Genomic DNA, 18,768 nt, shown 5'->3' with positions numbered 1-18,768 from the left:
CAATAGTATAAGAAAGAAGTGCATGGTGCCATTGTGATTTAAAAATTTGTGTTCGTTTCAGTACAGTCTTCTTGCCGCGACTTGATTTGTGATATTTTTGCAATTCTCATTTACCAAACCAAATTTTTGACATTCTTGACATGACAGGTTTGTATGTCATGGTCAACATATTTCTTCAGAGTAATTGCACAGCAGCTGAAGGGAGTATCCCATTATGCTTTGCGGTACCATGATAGAACTGAATGTGTCATAGAAAATGTACACAAAATCCCTCACTTCAACTTTAAATAACTCTCTTAAATCAGGGAAGCTTAGACTTTTGTTTGCAAAAATATGACCCCTGAAGTATTGTGAAACTATCCATACCTCTCAATATCTAAGTGGCTCTTGTTTATATTTTGTATACATTTGCTATGGGGCATGTAGATATACTGCAATGCATGATGGGATACTCCTTTCAGCTGCTGTAGAGTAATTGCATGATTTCAAATCAATTTCAATCCAAATTGATTCTCAGATGAGACATGATATTTATCCCACCACATTATAGGTGTGTCTTAAAGCCCGTCTTAAAGGTGTGTGTCAGATATTTTTCTTAAAATATACCGTGTTTGTATATATCTCATATTATGCATTGAGGCCTGTACCAAAATAATCTGCTTCGCAAGTTTTGTGTTAACTTGCACTCGCGGTTTTGATTTTGAAACGTATTTCGCTCTTTCATTCTAAACAGAATATATTTCAGGACTAAAATTTCACTGGAAAAATATGAGCTTTTGATAGCTAGGATAAAGTAAGGTTGTTGATCTGGCTGCACCCCTTTAAACAAAGCCAGAGCTGTTTTCTTATTGAGAATTCAGTTTTATTGTAGAAAGAAGTTCACAGTGCTGTTTACAGGGATACACATGTACCCAAACAAGTGGCCCAAATAGGGTTCAAAAACTCAAAACGTTGGAACACAAGATTACCCCAGAAAAAGGCAGAACATGTAATTTACTAGAAATAAGGTCCTGTTCCAAAAAGGTTGAGAACCAATGCATTCAGATATTGTAAGTTTGGTGCTTCAGTGTTAAGCAGATGCAAACGGATGTCAAATAAAGTTGACGGCTTGTACTGTATGGAATTAGAAGATTTGTACCGGCAGATCACGTTACACATAATTAAGCTATTCCAGTTGAAATAATCCATACACTCCCTTAATCGTCTATACTGGGAGGGTGAATTTCAAATGGGGTTATCTGAATGGGTGACTCCATTTGATATCTACACCCCCTTGTGTGGGAGGTTAAGGTCATATCTTCCATAGGGGTGTGTGGATTTTAATTGGAATAGCCAATTTTCAAATGGAGCTGAGTCACATATCACTTCTGCTTTCCCTGTGATTTCATATTCTATTATTACTGCTGTGCTAGATGAATCACAGGTTTGGATTTGATAAAAAGTGTGCTATAGTATTTTGCGTGTTTCCTTTTACAAATTATGCTTACTGTTTAGCATACTGCTAAGCCCGCATATTATTTTCCACAAAGTCCTATGCACACGCTTGACATCGCGCACATATACACAATGGTTAACAAAGCAAAGGAACCTTGCAACATATTATAGGTTGTATATAGAGGAACCCTTTGATTAACTTTGATACACAACCAGTCAGTGTACCATATCATGATATAAATTACTATCAAGCTCCTGATCAATAATCAAGTATACTGTAAAAGTGGTAATTTCTGTGTCTAATTTTTCGGATTTTGAGTACTTTGCTTCTTTGCCTTTTGAATTTTTGTAATAAGACCTATGCATTTAAGAACATATTCGCACATATTTATTTTTGTGGTAGCTGCGTTGAACACGAAAAGTGAAAATTAATGTTCCGCAAAAATGTCGTAAAAGTAGAACTTGCATAATAGAAATGTCACAGTTTTTGGGTTAATTTATACAAGGGAAACAGACTAGTTTGCTCAATATCGTGGGCAGATAATTAACACCCTGATTGATAATGAGCATATGGATGTAAATCGGGAGGAGGGGTAACTCACGTTTGGTGTAGGTACAAAAAAATGTAGGGTGGTGCTGCTGAGTGCTGAGAATCTGAAGGTGAACCCATGGTTATACTCTTGTATATACCTATTTTCCAAGAAATATGGACCTATCGGTGTACCAAAAGTCCACATTTTGACCTAATTGCAATTGTTTTTCCCAAATTTGTTGAAAATTATGACAAAATTACTCATTCTCATACTAAAAATTTGGCTTAGAAAATGCAGTCATTGATATACCAAATAGTTGAAAATGCAATGTTTGCAGCACATCTCCATATTGTACTAAGTAAGCCCCCTCCTCCCTAATGAAAGTGGCCAGTAATTTCCTTAACTACGTACCTTCCTTCTATCAGCTTGCCAAGAAGATACAAGAGAGACAACAGAGATTACAGGAAGAAGCTGCCAGAAGATTCTCAACTACTGGAGAACCAACAGTACAAGAACTAGAACTCAGAAAAGTCTACGCCAGCACCATGGAATTTGAAAATCAAGTGGTAAATATGAGATGACTGTATATTTTAATTTGTCTAATAAGTCCTGCGCATTGTTACTGCGCACGTCACAACTTTGAAGTGCGCAGTAGTATGTTCACTAAATGACTAACGCATCGCCGTGACTTCAAATGCCATCAAAACCTCCTGGTAGAGATATCTACAGGTTTGCCGGTATAATAGAGGCTGTAGTTCCCCCTAATACTTTTTAAAATAAGTCAAAAAATATTTTACGGAATGTAAAAATGTAAAAAGATATGTATTTGTTTTACCCCTGTGGACCAATTTATAGCGTCACACATCATTGCGTTCAGTCACAATGGTTAATTGTGTAAGAAAAGAGGCCCTTTTAAAAGTTGCACCTCAGTCCATAGCAGTCAGGTTTCCATTAACAAACACATAAATAGGCCTGGTCTACTGTATTGTTTGATGATTGACTCCTATGGACTCAGATGCAACTTTTAACATTGTTTAAAACAGTCTCTTTTTTTTACATAATGAGCCATTGTGACTGAACGCAATGACGTGTGACGCTATAATTTAGTCCGTATGTGTAAAACAAATACGGCTGCACATATCTTTTTACACATTTTCATTTTGTCAAATATTTTACGATTTATTTTTAAAAGTATGTAGGGGGAAACTTATAAGTTGTGGACCCTATAGGAATATAATTCAGGCAGATGGGGCAAGCAACTTTCTTCTTCATCAAAGAAATAGATGTTTCTGTCACATGCAACACGTGACATCTGGGATGGGACTTTTCACTGCAATTAACTTAATTTCCTATAATTATTGTCATTTGATTTGTGTAGTCATTGACATTTGTGTGAATTAAGTTTCATTGCGTCATAAACATTTACAATTTCCAGATATAGTGAACATAATGTGACCATCCAGCACAACTGAGCCCTGAAGTCACCAATCATCATTTTTGAGATATTCAACCAAAATATTCTGCTTGAAATTAGCTTTAAAATGATGTATATCATGTCTATAGTACTTGACATTTAAGTAGTGAAAAATCAATAAAACAGTCAATAAATCCTTTGTTTCCTATTGTTTATTGTTAAGTTCAATGGAAAATATCTCAATAGTGGCACTGGCGACATCCGGGCTCAGTTGTGGTGGATGGTCACATATGTGATCTTTAACTACACAAAGCTTCACATGCAATAGCCTCAAGTGTGTGTGAAACTCTATGGGAGGCTGAAAACAAAAAAATATGTTAGTCTCTTGTAGGCCACACGCATGTCATTTTGGGAAGCAGTTTTACTGCTTTTCAATTTTTTTGTTGTTTTACAATATGAAATCAATAATTCCTGTGAAAATTAGTCTATAATTTTCCTTACCATTTTCATATCTAGCCTACTCTAGCCCTGCACTGATTTGATTTTTAAATGTTTGTGATTTGAGGCATTTGTTTACCATAAAACTCAGCTCAAAAAACAAAATTAGCATGTTTATTTTCCCAATTATTTATTGAAGATTGTTTTATTCGATGTAACCATCAAAAGCTCTGTCGAGAGATTTTGTACTAGGTTAGAAAGCATGTACAGTATGTGTTTGTCAACTTAGCAATGGGCTATTCCAATTGAAATTCACACTACCCCAGTGGAAGATTTTGGAAATATCTTCCACAGGGGGAGTATGTTTTTCAATTGTAATTGGTCAGAGTTAATCATTTTGAAACCCATACTCCCCCTGTACTATGGCTTTGCCTTATCTTCCACGGCTGGACTGAGTATTTCAAATGGAAGTTACCCAACTCTATTCTATTCAAAATTCATACTCCCTCTGGGGAAGACTTTAGCTAAATCTTCAACAGGGGTAGTGTGGATTTTAAATGGAATAGCCCAATGGAGCAATCCAGTATTTTAAATAGGTTTCTTTAGATGGTTCAGATAGTACAAATCATGTTTCGCTATTTCTATCTACACAAAATCTACATGTATATACAGATCTCTCAAATTATTTTCCCTAAAAGTATGGTACAATAAATTTGATATGAGTTCAATGCTACTTTGGTGTGGAACAGCATCATACTTTCAGTTTTAACATGTATACCACATTCTTCTTATTTCTTACCACAGAACTGGTTACAAGAATGGCGGATCAAACTGCAAGAATCTCCACGTAACTTACAACTCATCCACGACCTGATAACTCTCATCCTTACATGTAAAGAACACCCGTTAACCCAGCAACTTCAAAGATACCAGTTTGCTGTCTACAAACTTATCTATCCACTGATACAGAAACACATAGAGAAGATTCAACAGAACTGTGTGCCATTCCACAATGTCAAACCTTTGGAACTTTCAGGTATGGATTCTATATCAGGGACATGGTTTTGTTTGTAGCTTTTTGGTACTGAAAGGTGTCTCCTTCAATTTCAGTAGATAGACAATTATGGTAATTGCAGGGAAGTATTAATTGGAGTGAAGGAATGATGAGCTACTAACTGAACTACGTCTAGCCAAAGTGGTCTGTATGGAATCTGATTTGTTCCCCTGAAATTGACTAAAGAAATTAAAAAATACAAAAAATGACTTGAGCAGTATTTGCTGTTACCAAGTAAACTATTAAGGAAGCTAGGACATTATTAAACGCTAAGATATTTAAGACCCAAAATATTCTAAATCATATGTCCGTACCTCAAGTCAAGACAAGCATTATATAAATTGCACTCAATTTAATTAAAAACTAAGTATTTAAACATTGAGAACTTGGTGATCCTGGCTGTGGTGGTTTATTGTTTGGGGTGTGTGCAGCTGCAAGTCCCCAATTGTTCAGTTGTTTAATGGTTTATATTGTGTGTCTTGGGGCGCAGTAGTCAGTGACTTCATATAGAGTATGCTGAGTCTTGTTGGTTTATACCTGTGTATAGCACACTATAATTATAAATCACTGCATTTAAAAACATTTAAACCAAACTTTTATAGAACTTATTTAAAATCAAATTTCAACTAAAGCTAAGTATCCAGATGAATGTCATCCATAACACTTGATAAATGCTGCCATGGATTGGATTATATTGGATTTCGGGAATTCCCGCCTATTTTCAGGTGCACCACTACTGCTCAGCAGTGTACTTTGCACGTGATGTCATGTCTTTTACTGATAACAATTTCGAGCATGACCTCACATTGTCTTGGTCAGGTGACATGTGCCATTCATTGGCCCTGACATTTTCTCTGATTAAGTGAAGGATTGTTTATAATGCTTAGCTATTCTTCAAGGTGCAATTCTGGGAAGTAATAGGTTAATTACAAGCCGATGTCATATTGCCGATCACATTGTCTTGGTCAGAAGACATGTGCCATTCATTAGCGCTGATATGTTCTCTGATTGACAGGTGAAGGATTGTTTATTATGCTTAGCTATTCTTCAAGGTGCAGTAATGGGTAGTAATAGCTTTTGTCATTTGTGATGCGGTCAAGCTCAATGAGTCGGATGTTGATCAAAATCAAAATTCAGTTTTCAATCTCACTACATGAGCTATCCTCCGAGTTTTATTTTGTTGAAAACCCCATCATAATTAGACTTTATGGCTCCAGAGTTATGGCCATTTTAGTATTTCTCAGAACAATAAAATACAAAGGAAGTTGAATACTTTTATTGCTTATATCTCAAAATCAATATCCACAACATCCGACTCATTTTGCTTGATTGCATCAGATTTTATACGCATTCATCATTTAAATGTGGATTGTGTTTGACAAATTTATTAATTCGATTGAAGGATCTGCTTCTTGGGGATTAGATTGTGCCAAGGGCTAATACATAAAACACACCACTGAAAATGGGATTAACCACCTTCTGTCAAATTGAATTAAGACTGCGGTAGATAATAATCTTTCCTTTCTATCCTTACATATTTTACAGCTGGTGTTGAGCCAAGAGTTATCCCTACAGATGGCTTTGTGACCCCAGATGACCCTTCCAAGACAATAGACGAAGATCTAATGAAGAGACTTCAGGCTCTTAGGGAATCAGGACCACTCGGAGTAAGAAATCCATCATCCAAGAGCTATGCTAGCAGTACTGACTCAGCTGAATCCATGTATGAAGATGACGACTTTGATGATCTGTTATCCGATGATGCATTAGTGGATGATGTTATACCAGAGGAGGAATCGGTTGAAGATGCGGAAAGAAATAATGGATCCAGTGATGACAGTAAAGATTCACAAGATGCTACAAAAGACATTGACAATAGTGATGAAGTCACCAAAGAACCATCAACAACTCAAAATGAAAATAATACACAAAGTGAAGAAAACAGTACTAAAGAAATTTGCCAGGATAGTTGTGTTCATAATGATGAGCAAATCTCGCAGGATGATGTGGTGACTGATGAAGATGGTAATATCGACAATATTGTCAGTGCAATGAGAGAGGAACTTGACGAAGCCTTGAATGAAGGCGATCAAGTACAACATAGCCTTGAGGAACAAATCAAGAGAGATATGGATATTGGAGAAGGCAAGGATACATCTTATCTTGGAGCAAATCCAGGACAGGATGATGAAGATGTTGATAGGAGGAGTAGCGCTGACTCTGGTGTACAGGAGGATAGGACTGACGGTGATGAATCTTCAGGAACCCACAGTGCCATCAGCCCTGTGGCTGAAGATATCAAACCTGATGTATCAAATGATCTCACTATTGATGAGAACATTGGAAGTGAGACACTAACAGATGGATGCGATGTGAATAATGTATCGGAAAGTAAAGATGTACAAGACAATGTTGATTCATTAAAGAGAACTGATGAGTACTTAGATGAATGTGATGATGTAAGAACTTCAGATCAAAATGCAAATGATGATGAGTTTGTTACAAAGGAAGATGGGATGATCACTAATGTATTGGAGAAGGCAGGCGGTGATGAAGTAAATCAAGAGGATAGTGAGGAGAATCTAAGTGTATCTGAAACTAATGAAAGAACTGTAGAACTGGAATTGACTGATGGGGAGAGCAGAGGGGATGTAGATGGTGCCTTAGAAGAGACGGAAGAAGAGAGAATTACAAGATTACAAGAGGAAGCCCTGGCTAGGCATCTCAAGACAATATCAAAAGATGTGCTGACATATATGGGTAGGTAGTTCTTGTTGAAAAGGTTTCCATAAAATCTTAGAACTTTTTTGCTGCTAAAAATTATAAGCATTCCAAGCCATTGCACTGTAGATTTGGATGGTTTTACATTCAACTGATAAGGATAGAATTTAATTAAGTACCATACATATAGCTTAATTCAAATGTGATTATGGGCATTAATCCCAGGGGGATATCCCCCCACCTTCGGCAGAATGACCCACTTTTTGACCATACAGGCCAATTGCCCCCCCCCCCCCCCCACACACACACACATTTCTGAAGCTGAATTGGCACTAATGAATGCGATTATGAATAATCTCTGCTTAAGTAAGAAATTGAAAAGTGGAAATGTACTTTGAAAGCAGCAGATTATGTTCAATTAAATTAATTACTAATTGCTTCGAGTTACTTGGAAATGACATTTGGATTGAACATTTGATGTGTATACAATTGTACTATATATAGGCCTTCAAATTTGAAGGCCTATGATTGTACCATTATATATATTGGTACAGTGTCAAGGAAAATATCAACAGTACCATATACAAACATAGGTGTTTTTGGGGGGGAGGGGGGAGCAAGAAAAGAAGGTCTATATCTGCTAGTAAGGTTCACTAGTCCTGAAGGATGCTAGTGTCCAAACCCTACAAACCTACATGTAACTCTAACTTCCAGACTAGCGAATCCTTTTTATTTTTCACACTATAGCCAACTTTTTTTGACTAGCAAGCCATAGGACTAGCTGTTAGTCTCCAAAAAGAATGAGATATGGAAAAGTGCTTTTTCTCAGGCTTAAGTAATGACTTTCTGAAAAAATATGATTTGCAGGTTAGTCACAGTGAATTCCTGATCAATGGTATATGACATTGGAATGAATCAGCCTCTCAGTTGGGCAGGTATGAAACTATCAGTCTTTCATCAGGTTCAAATTTTTACAGGATAAAAAGTTCAAAAATGAGTCAGGTTTATCTATTAGCACTATCTGTTTTATGCCCAGATCACTATAATCATCATGGCTTGCTTGAGGGTTCTGTAACCCACCTTTGCATAGTATTTTTGTGGGACCTGAGAGCACATCAGATACACCAAATTACATTCTGTATACGAGGAATATCCTTCTGATATCAATTTTTTTTTTTTTTATAACTCGCGATATATAATACAAATTTTATGGCAAATTATTAAAAATTGACATTTTGTAATTTAACAGTCTCCGAAATAAAAAATCTAATGATAAGTGTTTTATGCTGGGAGGAAAAGTCGACCATCATATGAAAATTTTAACCTTTCGTATTGAAGATATACATGGAAGTTTCCCAAAAGACTGTCAAGCTTTCGTTAGGAGTAGCTCTGACTTCTTCAGGACAAAGTACCTAAGAATGAGACATGTAGACCGCCCCTTGCCTACTGATGACTCTGAAAAGAGCCCTTCACTGATGACTGCCCCTTGTCAACAGAGAACAAGCAGATCTCACCTATCTGCTAATATAAAGATTTTGGTGGCTCTGAAAGAGCCGTTCACTGAAGACTGCCCCTTGTCTACTGCTTGTTCTCTGTTGACAAGGGGCAGTCATCAGTGAACGGCTCTTTCAGAGTCATCAGTAGGCAAGGGCGGTCTACATGTCTCATTCTTAGGTACTTTGTCCTGAAGAAGTCAGAGCTACTCCTGATGAAAGCTTGACAGTTCTAAACTTGTCCGACGGCGAACCCGCTACAAACCCACTAATTGTTATGAATTCCCGTTGTAAAAGCCTATCCCACAAAGTGGGTGCCCAAGCTCTTGAAGAAAAGAAATGGGGGATGGGAAGGGGAAATGCAGATGTGTATGAGTTACCAATGCACTTACCAGTAATACTTATTATGAGTGGTGTTGACTGACTGCTTTAATATAATATGCCAACAGCCCGGGGGTACTCAAGTTTGATTTTGGTAGGGACGTGCCACTGAGAATTTGAAAGTGGACCCATAAATATACCAATTTTTCAAGAAATGTGGACCCATTGATATACCAAAAGTCAAAATTTTCGGTCAAATTGAACCCAAATTGTCTTAGTTTTTAAACATTTTTCCAATTTTTTTTGGAAAATTTCGAAATTTTTGCTAGATTGAGGCAAAATTGGGTTATTTTACGAAAAAATTGAAACATTTTTGGAAAAAGGACCCATTCATATACCAAAATTGGCTTAGAAAAAGGGGTCATTGATATACCAAAAGGTCGAAAATGCTACCCATATTAGCGGCACGTCCCCGTATGGCCATTTGTACTAAGTACCCCCCTGGGGCCAACAGTCAGCATTCTGCAACACCTTGCCAATAAACCTTAAAACTGTGGGATTATTTATGTATATTAGCACCTCCCACACTGTGAATCAGTTGGCATGTATGCATGCACTTATATTTGGGTGAAGAAGTGAAGGGCCTTGCCAGAGTGCATAGCAGGATGGTGCAACCAGGACCCAAACCTGCAACCTTGTGATCATGAGTTGAACCTGTACCCGGTGCCCCTGTCACATTGACTTGCCTGTGGTATTTCTAGGGTGGTATTGAAAATAGTTTATTTGCACTTTAATGCCAGACTATTTATGTATGCTTATCTGGTTATTACAGACCTGTAGTTACATAACATTTACACTGCATGATAAACATCAGTATGAAGCTGGATTAGATATGTCAACCATACAGTACTCACCCAGCCACCTTTGCAGACATATTATCATGTAATCAGGGACCGTGATGTAATCAATTATAGACGTTCAGATTTTCAGGAAGTTTTTGAATTCAGTGCTAAATTTATTCTCACCATTAAAGTTATATTTGTCATAAGTCATATATACTGCGCACAGTATATTTCTTGTTCTTGTCAGGCAAGGAAATTAAAAGACTGAATTCAGATGCACGGTTTAGTAAAATTTATGCATTGTTATTAAACTTTTCTGAAGAGCTGTTTTATCAGTCCAATCAGATCATTACCAAATAATAATGTATAGATGAGTGCTGTATAGAGGCCGTCAGCGTGACGTCATATGCCGCCATCTTGTGGGTACACGTTGCGATGGTTGTTCAATCTCCATGCGTGAACAGCAAAATCACCGTGTTGATGCGTGATTACAGCGCCCTGCGCATGGTGTCCAAGGCATGAATACGTGTATCATTTGTACCCACAAAATGGCGAAAGGCTTACGGCCTCTATTGATAACAGGGCTGTCAACTTTTTGGAATTGCTAGGCGTGAGACACTGTCGTACCGGGGCGGAATTATTTTTTGCCGACTACAATTTTCATTTTGACCCATGATTATTTGAGCCACGGCGCTTGAGAATCTAAAAAGTGGGGGGGTAGGGACAACAAATCATTTTTACGATGCATGAGATTTTACTCATTTGACAGCTCTTTGTGTGATATTTACTACGTGAGACCGTGAGAAAATGACCAAATGCATGAGACTCACAGGCTCACAGCCAATGCGTGAGAGTTGACAGCCCTGTTGATAATGAGTTTTATTAGACATTAATGTTGCAAATAAACTTGCTGTTTTCTTTTTGGGTGAAAAACCAGATGTCATGTCGCTAAATTGTTGCTATGATATCGCTTCATACTTGTTTAGTTGACATTTTACAGTACTTTGCCTCTTGCTAACAAACTTTGTTTTCCTTCATTCTCTCCACCATCAGATAAACTACTTTCTATGTTGGTAGCTGTGTATGATGAGCTAGACAGTGCTGGTGCTAAGGAACAATGTATTTCAGTGATTGAGGACCACTTCTTCAAAATCATTTGGCAACCCCTGTTAACACTATTCAGGTACATATGAAGATCTTAAACATGCTCATAGTTCAGAAATATCTTAAAGAAACCCATCTACAAGCATATGCCTCTAAATGGGTGTTTTTGTTTTTAACGAAAGAGACGAAATGCAGACACCCTCCACAACAACATTATTTGGAATTTGAGCAACTAATACTGATACAGGTGTCTGTACAAACGCATATTGTAAGACCAATATAAACTGCTCAAATAAAGAAAGTCCGCAGTCATGTAAGCCGTCCTACATCAAAACCTGATCTTGTTATGAAAATTTGATTGATACGGTTGTGTGCAGAATCTTGTTAGCTCTAATTTGATACCAAATTTGATACCAAACACTCAAAAGTGACAAAGACTGATACCACTGTATGGCATTTGGTGCATTTTCAAAAGTTGCAAATCAAAAGCGATAACGCAGGTCGAAATTGCTTAAGCGTGGCAATGTGGTCAAGCTTGCTTGCCCACGATGAACCCATGTCGACTACCCCAAGTGCGCGCTTTATTCAATTGTTAATTTAAAACGCATGGATTGCTACAGTGCTTTGCTGATGAATACTAGGGCACGATGCGATCGATATGACCTAGCGGTTGTTTCGGGCTATGTCAATGGTCGCGCTGTGTCATTCACCTCTACAGCTCCGCGTGGTTCATTTTTAATTTGCAACTTTTGAAAATGCACCAAATTTCATATACTGGTCTCAATCTCTCTGAATTTAGAGTTTTTGGTGGCAAATTTGGTATCAAGTTGGAGCTAACAAGATTCTACACACGACTTTATCAATTACATGTTCATAACACGATCAGGTTTTGGTGTAGGACGGGTTACATGACTGCGGACTTACTTTATTTGAGCAGTTTATTGTAATATTAATGTAGAGGGTGTCTGCCTTGTCTTTTTCATAAAGAAAAATATCATTTAGAGGCATACAGTATATAAGCGTAGATAGAATTCTATTGTAGTTCTTAACCCCCAATATGTTTGTACACTCAATGAATGACCTATGATGGTGTTGGTGGGTACAACAACTCATGTTCACTCACTTGAGGTCAAAATTTGCACTTTACTTGTATAGTGGGGTGGTTGAGCTATGCCATTGGGAATGAGATCAGAACCCCCACTGTAAAAATCGGACCAGCCAAATTTGCACGCTACAGAAAATTGACACACATATGGGAGCTGCCATGGGGTGCTAACGGCAATGCGGGGGGTCGCCGGGGTGCTAACGAACGCATCGCCAGCACACGCGTCCTACACGATCAATAACGCGTATAGGCTGCATTCAAGTGTGCCGTAAGCGACTGGTAGTTCCTGATACGTGATGACAGGGTTAATGGCCGCTTCCACGCAGTAACATACTTCTGAACTTGCTGTCAGGGTCCTGATGAGATCATTATGGCTCATAGTGATATTGAGGGTGTAGTGCAAGAAAGGCCTATCTGTAATAGCTGTCATATGTGTAATGTATAGAATGCATGTGTACAATATGGAATGCAGAAATGGTCAAAATGTCTATAGGGTAGCTATTGCAGATAGAAATATTTTTTCACAATCCAGTAGATCTTGTTGATACATATTGGGGTTTTGGAGCATCAAAGGCCTATCTTCAGTAGCTGCCAGATGTCATATGTGTACAATATAGAATGTAGAAATGGTCACATGTCTATAAGGCAGCTATTGCAGATAGGCCTTTCTTGCACCAAGTCCCCCGATATGAATCCACTTTGAAATTGAAAGTCATATCCCAGTAGTATTGGAAACATTTAAAAATAGAAGAAGAGAAAACCACAGACAAAATTGGTAATAAAACCAAGGATTTTGAATAGTTCAAAAATGATTATTCCATTTTCATGCAATGTATATCATGTTGAATGTATTTTAACTACCTTTGTAAAGCAGTCTTGATTCAAAATTGCAACAAAAAAAATAGTGATTTTTGTAGTTTTGGGTATTTGTATTTTTAACACAACAAAATTACAGCACAGTGGCCTATGGAGCCTATCTAATCCACACTATCTAATCATTCATAATAGCAACTCCCAAATGCAAAATCATAATCAAGTGAAATTTTAAGAAGTAAGCTTTTCCTGAAAAGTGGATATTAGAAGCACAAAATACTCTGAGCAATAGCGAGTGTTTATAGTGATGTCACACTAACATTTTTGTTCTCTAATATCGTAGGAGAGTGAATGTCAGAAAAGAAGCTACGGCTGCTACAGCCATGACCAAATATCAGTATGCTGTCCCTGAGCATATTGGTGTCATCAAGAAACTCAGTCTTGCTCAACCTGAGGGCAGTGTTCTAAATGGTGGCAATGATGATAAATATCCATACTGCGAGGCGGTACAGGAATTGAGAAAGCTAACACAGTACTATTCCCCACTGGATAAGCTGGAATGTATAGGTGAGATATATTTCTTTGTAGTGGCAGTGCCATGGAGGGAAAATGTCCCCCAGTCATAACTCTTGTCCCCCCTTCCCCCAGTAAACAACAAAATTGCGAAAAGTTCCACTTTCTGCAGCAATCCTGGCACCGCCACTGTTCTTTGTCATATAAACTTGGAAACAACACTAGTCCCTAACCACAATAGCGAGTGAAATACCCATACTCATGCTGCTCACCAGCCTGATCATATATACGTTGCTGTGGGATGGAATTCCATTCTTCAACCAGGATTTGTCACAGGTCATTCAATCATTCAATGTGGTTGCATTGGCTACTCTGGCACAGACAGCACAACCAAGCTGGTCCCACGAGTGTTCAACGGGTTGAGGTCTGGGCTGATGACAGGCCATTACACTCTCTCTACTCCCATATTCTGTAGGTAGTTGTTGATTACCCTGGCTTTGTGGGGGCGAGCATTGTCCTCTTGGAGGATTGCATTAGGTCCGAGATTGTGAAGATATGGGATTGTAGCTGGCACAGAATAATGGTCAATGTACATTCTCTTTGAGACCCCACTACATTCACAAGACCTGTACTGTGAAAAAGGTGATTGTAAAGTCATTGTAAAGGGGAATAAATTAGATGTCCATTGATATGCAACATGAAACTTGTTGTTGGGCAAATGCTCTTGTATCTTGCTAGGTAAATTGCATTTTTGGCTATTTCATTGCTGTATTATTTTCATATCTTCATTTTTGTATTATAGTATTCTTTGTATTTTTTGTTTTGTAATTATTGTCTGATCTGGTCCTCTTGGGAGATCAGTACTTATGTATTGAAAGAGCTTACCAGAATAAAGATAGAATGAATGAATGAATGAACATGATATGAACGTGTCACAAATCAATCTGAAATATAGATTCTTGAAAAAACTTTCCAAACTTTTTTGAGGAGTTTAGAATAACTTGACTGTTCTTTGCCACCATATTGATATAATGTTTTGCAAGCTATTAACTTAATGGATAATAAAATAAATAAATATTTTTATCCTATAACCAGACGTTTATATGGGTGTGGAATGGTAAAAATTGTTGCCAAAATCTTCAGAAGTCACCCAATTAATTATGAAACCACAGATTTGATAACCCTGAATAGGAAAGTTGCCAGTTGACTATTGCCCAAGACACTTTATAAAGCAGCCCAGTTGCCCAGTTTATTTTTTGCTTTACTTTTTTTACAGTGCGTTCATCCCGCATCATTATCCAGTGCGTAGGAGACTATTATGAACAACAAGGAAAACCAAGACGGAGCTCTGAAACAGCCATGTAAGTAAACACCAGTACTATAATCAGGGGTGCGATTGGTGCTTTAAGAAAAAAAAACCAAGGCAATGAAATTGCGGAGTGAGCGGAGCTCTCGCCTGTTGGCCAGAGAGGTTTTACACACTTGAGCACCACTGGAGATGCAATTTCATGGGGTAAAATGCAAAAATGAGAAACTGTTAAAATACTTCACTTTATAGTATAAAAACATTTATTATCTGTGAATACATACTTCCAGTATCATATCATTCACATACACATGAGAAATTGCATCACCATTTTTGCACAGTACAGTGTGTCTATAAATCATCCAGTCAGGGTTCTAAGGAATTTTCATTTTAAAATTGGAGATTTTCTCATATCCGGAAACTGAAAAATCCGGAAATGTGACATCTCTGTTAAGCATTTAGCTCTTGGTCCAGGGCCACTCCAAAAGCGATTTTTTTTTTTTTTTTTTTAATCCCAAAAATCCGGAAATCCGGAAAAATCACACCCCTGTATAATGCTGGTTTCATACTTTCCTGCCGCTTGTCGCTTTGCCACTCTGACAACGATTTTGCTTCACTGCGCAGTCGGACCAGAAACAACAGATATCGATCACTCCTCCGCTTTGCCCAAGCGGCAGCATTGCTAGGAGTTCAATTCGGGAGCGGTGCCGCTCTGATGTATGAGAACATGATACGATTTTTGGTAATGCTGAGCGGCAACACCCGGGCGGCAACATTGGCTTTCATAGTCATGCTGCTCAGTGGTGTACCGCTCTGCATGCAGAAAAGAACAAGCAGCATGATGAAGCATCATACCACTCAGCGGCAAGCGGCACAAAGTATGAAACCAGCATATTTAAGTGAAAACGATTCTGAAAAGAAAGTTTCATTTACATTGACCTCTGTACAAAATGTTTAACAAAATTGTGCAATATTGCTGAAAAGTAGAATTTTTTGTAATTTGGGTTTTTACTGGGGCAACTGGGGGAGCAAGAGTTCTGCTATCCCTCCTGGTGCTACCACAGCCCATTTTTGAGTGGTTTTCGAAACATGGACCCATCTGACATTTGGTTACGCTTCGCTATCTCTAAGGTTCGCTATCTCTAAGGTTCGCTATCTCTAAGGTTCGTTATCACTAATTACGAAAAAGGTTCGCTATACCTAAGGTTCGATATCACTAATTTTGAAAAAGGTTCGGTATTTCTAAGGTTCGATATCACTAATTTTAAATAAGGTTCGTTATCTCTAATTTTAAATAAGGTCCGCTATCACTAATTTATTGAAGGTTCGCTATCTCTAAGGTTCGCTATCACTAATTTAAAATAAGGTCCGCTATCTCTAATTTTAACAATCCCGGTATCCCTAAGGTTCGCTATCTCTAATTTTAAATAAGGTCCGCTATCTATAAGGTTCGCTATCTCTAAGGTTCGCTATCTCTAAGGTTCGCTATCACTAATTTCAAATAAGGTTTGCTATCTCTAATTTTAAATAAGGTTCGCTATCTCTAATTTTAAATAAGGTTCACTATCTCTAATTTCAAATAAGGTTCGCTATAGCGGTCCTTATTTAAAATTAGAGATAGCGGACCTTATTTGAAATTAGAGATAGCGGACCTTATTTAAAATTAGAGATAGTGGACCTTATTTAAGATTAGTGATAACGAACCTTAGGTATAGCGAACCTTAATCGAAATTAGTGATACGAACCTTAGAGATAGCGAACCTTAATTAATTAGGGATAGCGAACCTGAAACAAAATTAGTGATAGCGAACCTTAGGTATAGCGGACCTTTATTGGAATTAGTGATAACGAACCTTAGTGATAGCGAACCTTCAATAAATTAGTGATAGCGGACCTTATTCAAAATTAGTGATAGCGAACCTTATTTTAAATTAGTGATAGCGAACCTTATTTATAATTAGTGATATCGAACCTTAGAACTAGCGAACCTTATTCTAAATTAGTGATATCGAACCTTAGAAGTAGCGGACCTTTTTTTAGGTATAGCGAACCCTTTTCTCTATTAGAGATAGCGGGATTCTGATCTCCATAGACCTTACACGTTAGTGATAGCGAACCTTAGAGATAGCGAACCTTAGAGATAGCGGGATGTCACCCTGACATTTTTCTGTGAAAAACAGAATGTCTAGAGATTTGTTATGAAATACAGATCAATACTTCAACATGGAATTCATATATATGTGACATGATAAAGGGGAATGAGTCACATGTCGGCCCTGGTCGAAAATGAGTTTTACTCATGTTTCTAATGAGGACATTTAGAGCTTTCAGAAACTGAAAACCCCATGTTGATACGAATTTCTTTTTGTGAATTTACGTCCATTTATCAATCGCTGAAAACAATATAAAACAAAAGAATTTTAACACTTCCTTTGCCAATATCACAAAATCAATATTAGCGACATCCGACTCATTTCCCTTGATCGTGTCACATATATAATATGTTTCTTGTTTTCTGTGATTACAGTGGTTGTGATGACCTGCTACCAATCTTAAGCTATGTTATCATCAAGTCAGCCATGCCTCAGATTGTATCAGAATGTAGTGCTATGGAAGAATTTATACATGAGGGGTGAGTGCAGTGTAAAGATTCAGAAATTTTCACCTACACTACAAGATCCCTATTGGGGCCACCTGCACAGGTATACCATCGCCAAGGTACTGCCTGGTACACACAGAGTACCTACACAGTACCAATGCTGCTACATGTACTGGACAGTACCCACCATTAGTGGTAGTGCACTACACTGGTATTTCCCTGGTACTGCAAAGTACCAGCTAAGTACCTTGGTGATGGTGTACCTGTGTGTGCACACATTAATTAAATTAGAGTTTTAAGCTTAAATGTAATAGCCAGAGTATGCACAATTGGCAAGTGGACTACGGAGAAGTCTATGCAGGCGGCCGCAACAGGAATCTGGTAGTGTAACTAGGCCATGGTAAAACCGGGGGAAATAAAATCTAGCCTATTTCTTTTTAATTTGGACCAGAATTTCCCAAAACATACAAACGTTTTTAGAAAAATCTGTGTTTAATTTCAGGGCCTCAGGTATACAAATGGTTCCCGTTTTTGGCAAAAGTTTGTATAAATATGGGTCCACTTCCAGACTCTCAGCAGCACATCCCTGTCCAAACCAAACGTGGTTCCTAGGGAAAAGCAAGTTCCCCCCAACACAATCCAAAGCCCCACCCAGTTTGTTTTTTTTTGCTATCAGGAGGGAAAGAATGAATAAAAAAGGAGCGTAGATGAACAAAGAAGTCAGGTACCCCCCAGGATTCAAACGAACGTGTGCGTTTATGACTCGGACTATTGTCATAGCATCACATGGGATGCATGCATGAGCAGTGGTTTTCCTTGTATAATTTTGTTAAATTTTTTTGTTAGGTTTAATAGATTGTATAAAAAAACCATGTAAGTTTCTATTTACTTCTTTATCAATTTCAGCAATTTACAATAAAGATGTTTTGTATAATGTTTTTTCATATTTACAGGTACCTGTTCGGTGAAGAAGGTTACTGCTTGACAACTCTACAAACAGCTCTTGGATACGTCTTAAAGTTGGCCAATGATTAAGATAAAGTACATCTCAAGAGGTCTCTTGAGTCACAACATCCAA

At 37.8% G+C, this 18,768-nt stretch overlaps 1 protein-coding gene across 1 annotated transcript in view; it reads left to right on the top strand.

The window, feature by feature from the left end:
* LOC140172746 (VPS9 domain-containing protein 1-like) overlaps positions 1–18,768 on the top strand; it is a 46,262-nt gene extending 27,494 nt beyond the window's left edge. Inside the window, exons 7-14 of the mRNA XM_072195877.1 lie at positions 2,393–2,533; positions 4,624–4,855; positions 6,419–7,633; positions 11,304–11,433; positions 13,616–13,839; positions 15,062–15,146; positions 17,619–17,723; positions 18,644–18,768. Of these exons, the coding sequence (XP_072051978.1) occupies positions 2,393–2,533; positions 4,624–4,855; positions 6,419–7,633; positions 11,304–11,433; positions 13,616–13,839; positions 15,062–15,146; positions 17,619–17,723; positions 18,644–18,725 (2,214 nt within the window). The 3' untranslated portion in view covers positions 18,726–18,768. The remainder of the gene's footprint in view (positions 1–2,392; positions 2,534–4,623; positions 4,856–6,418; positions 7,634–11,303; positions 11,434–13,615; positions 13,840–15,061; positions 15,147–17,618; positions 17,724–18,643) is intronic.

The sequence above is a fragment of the Amphiura filiformis genome, chromosome 16 (genome assembly GCF_039555335.1).
Source record: "Amphiura filiformis chromosome 16, Afil_fr2py, whole genome shotgun sequence".
In the NCBI taxonomy this organism is placed as follows: Eukaryota; Metazoa; Echinodermata; class Ophiuroidea; order Amphilepidida; family Amphiuridae; genus Amphiura; species Amphiura filiformis.
Note: the sequence above shows the minus strand (reverse complement) of the source record. Positions and strands in the feature narration are given on the sequence as shown.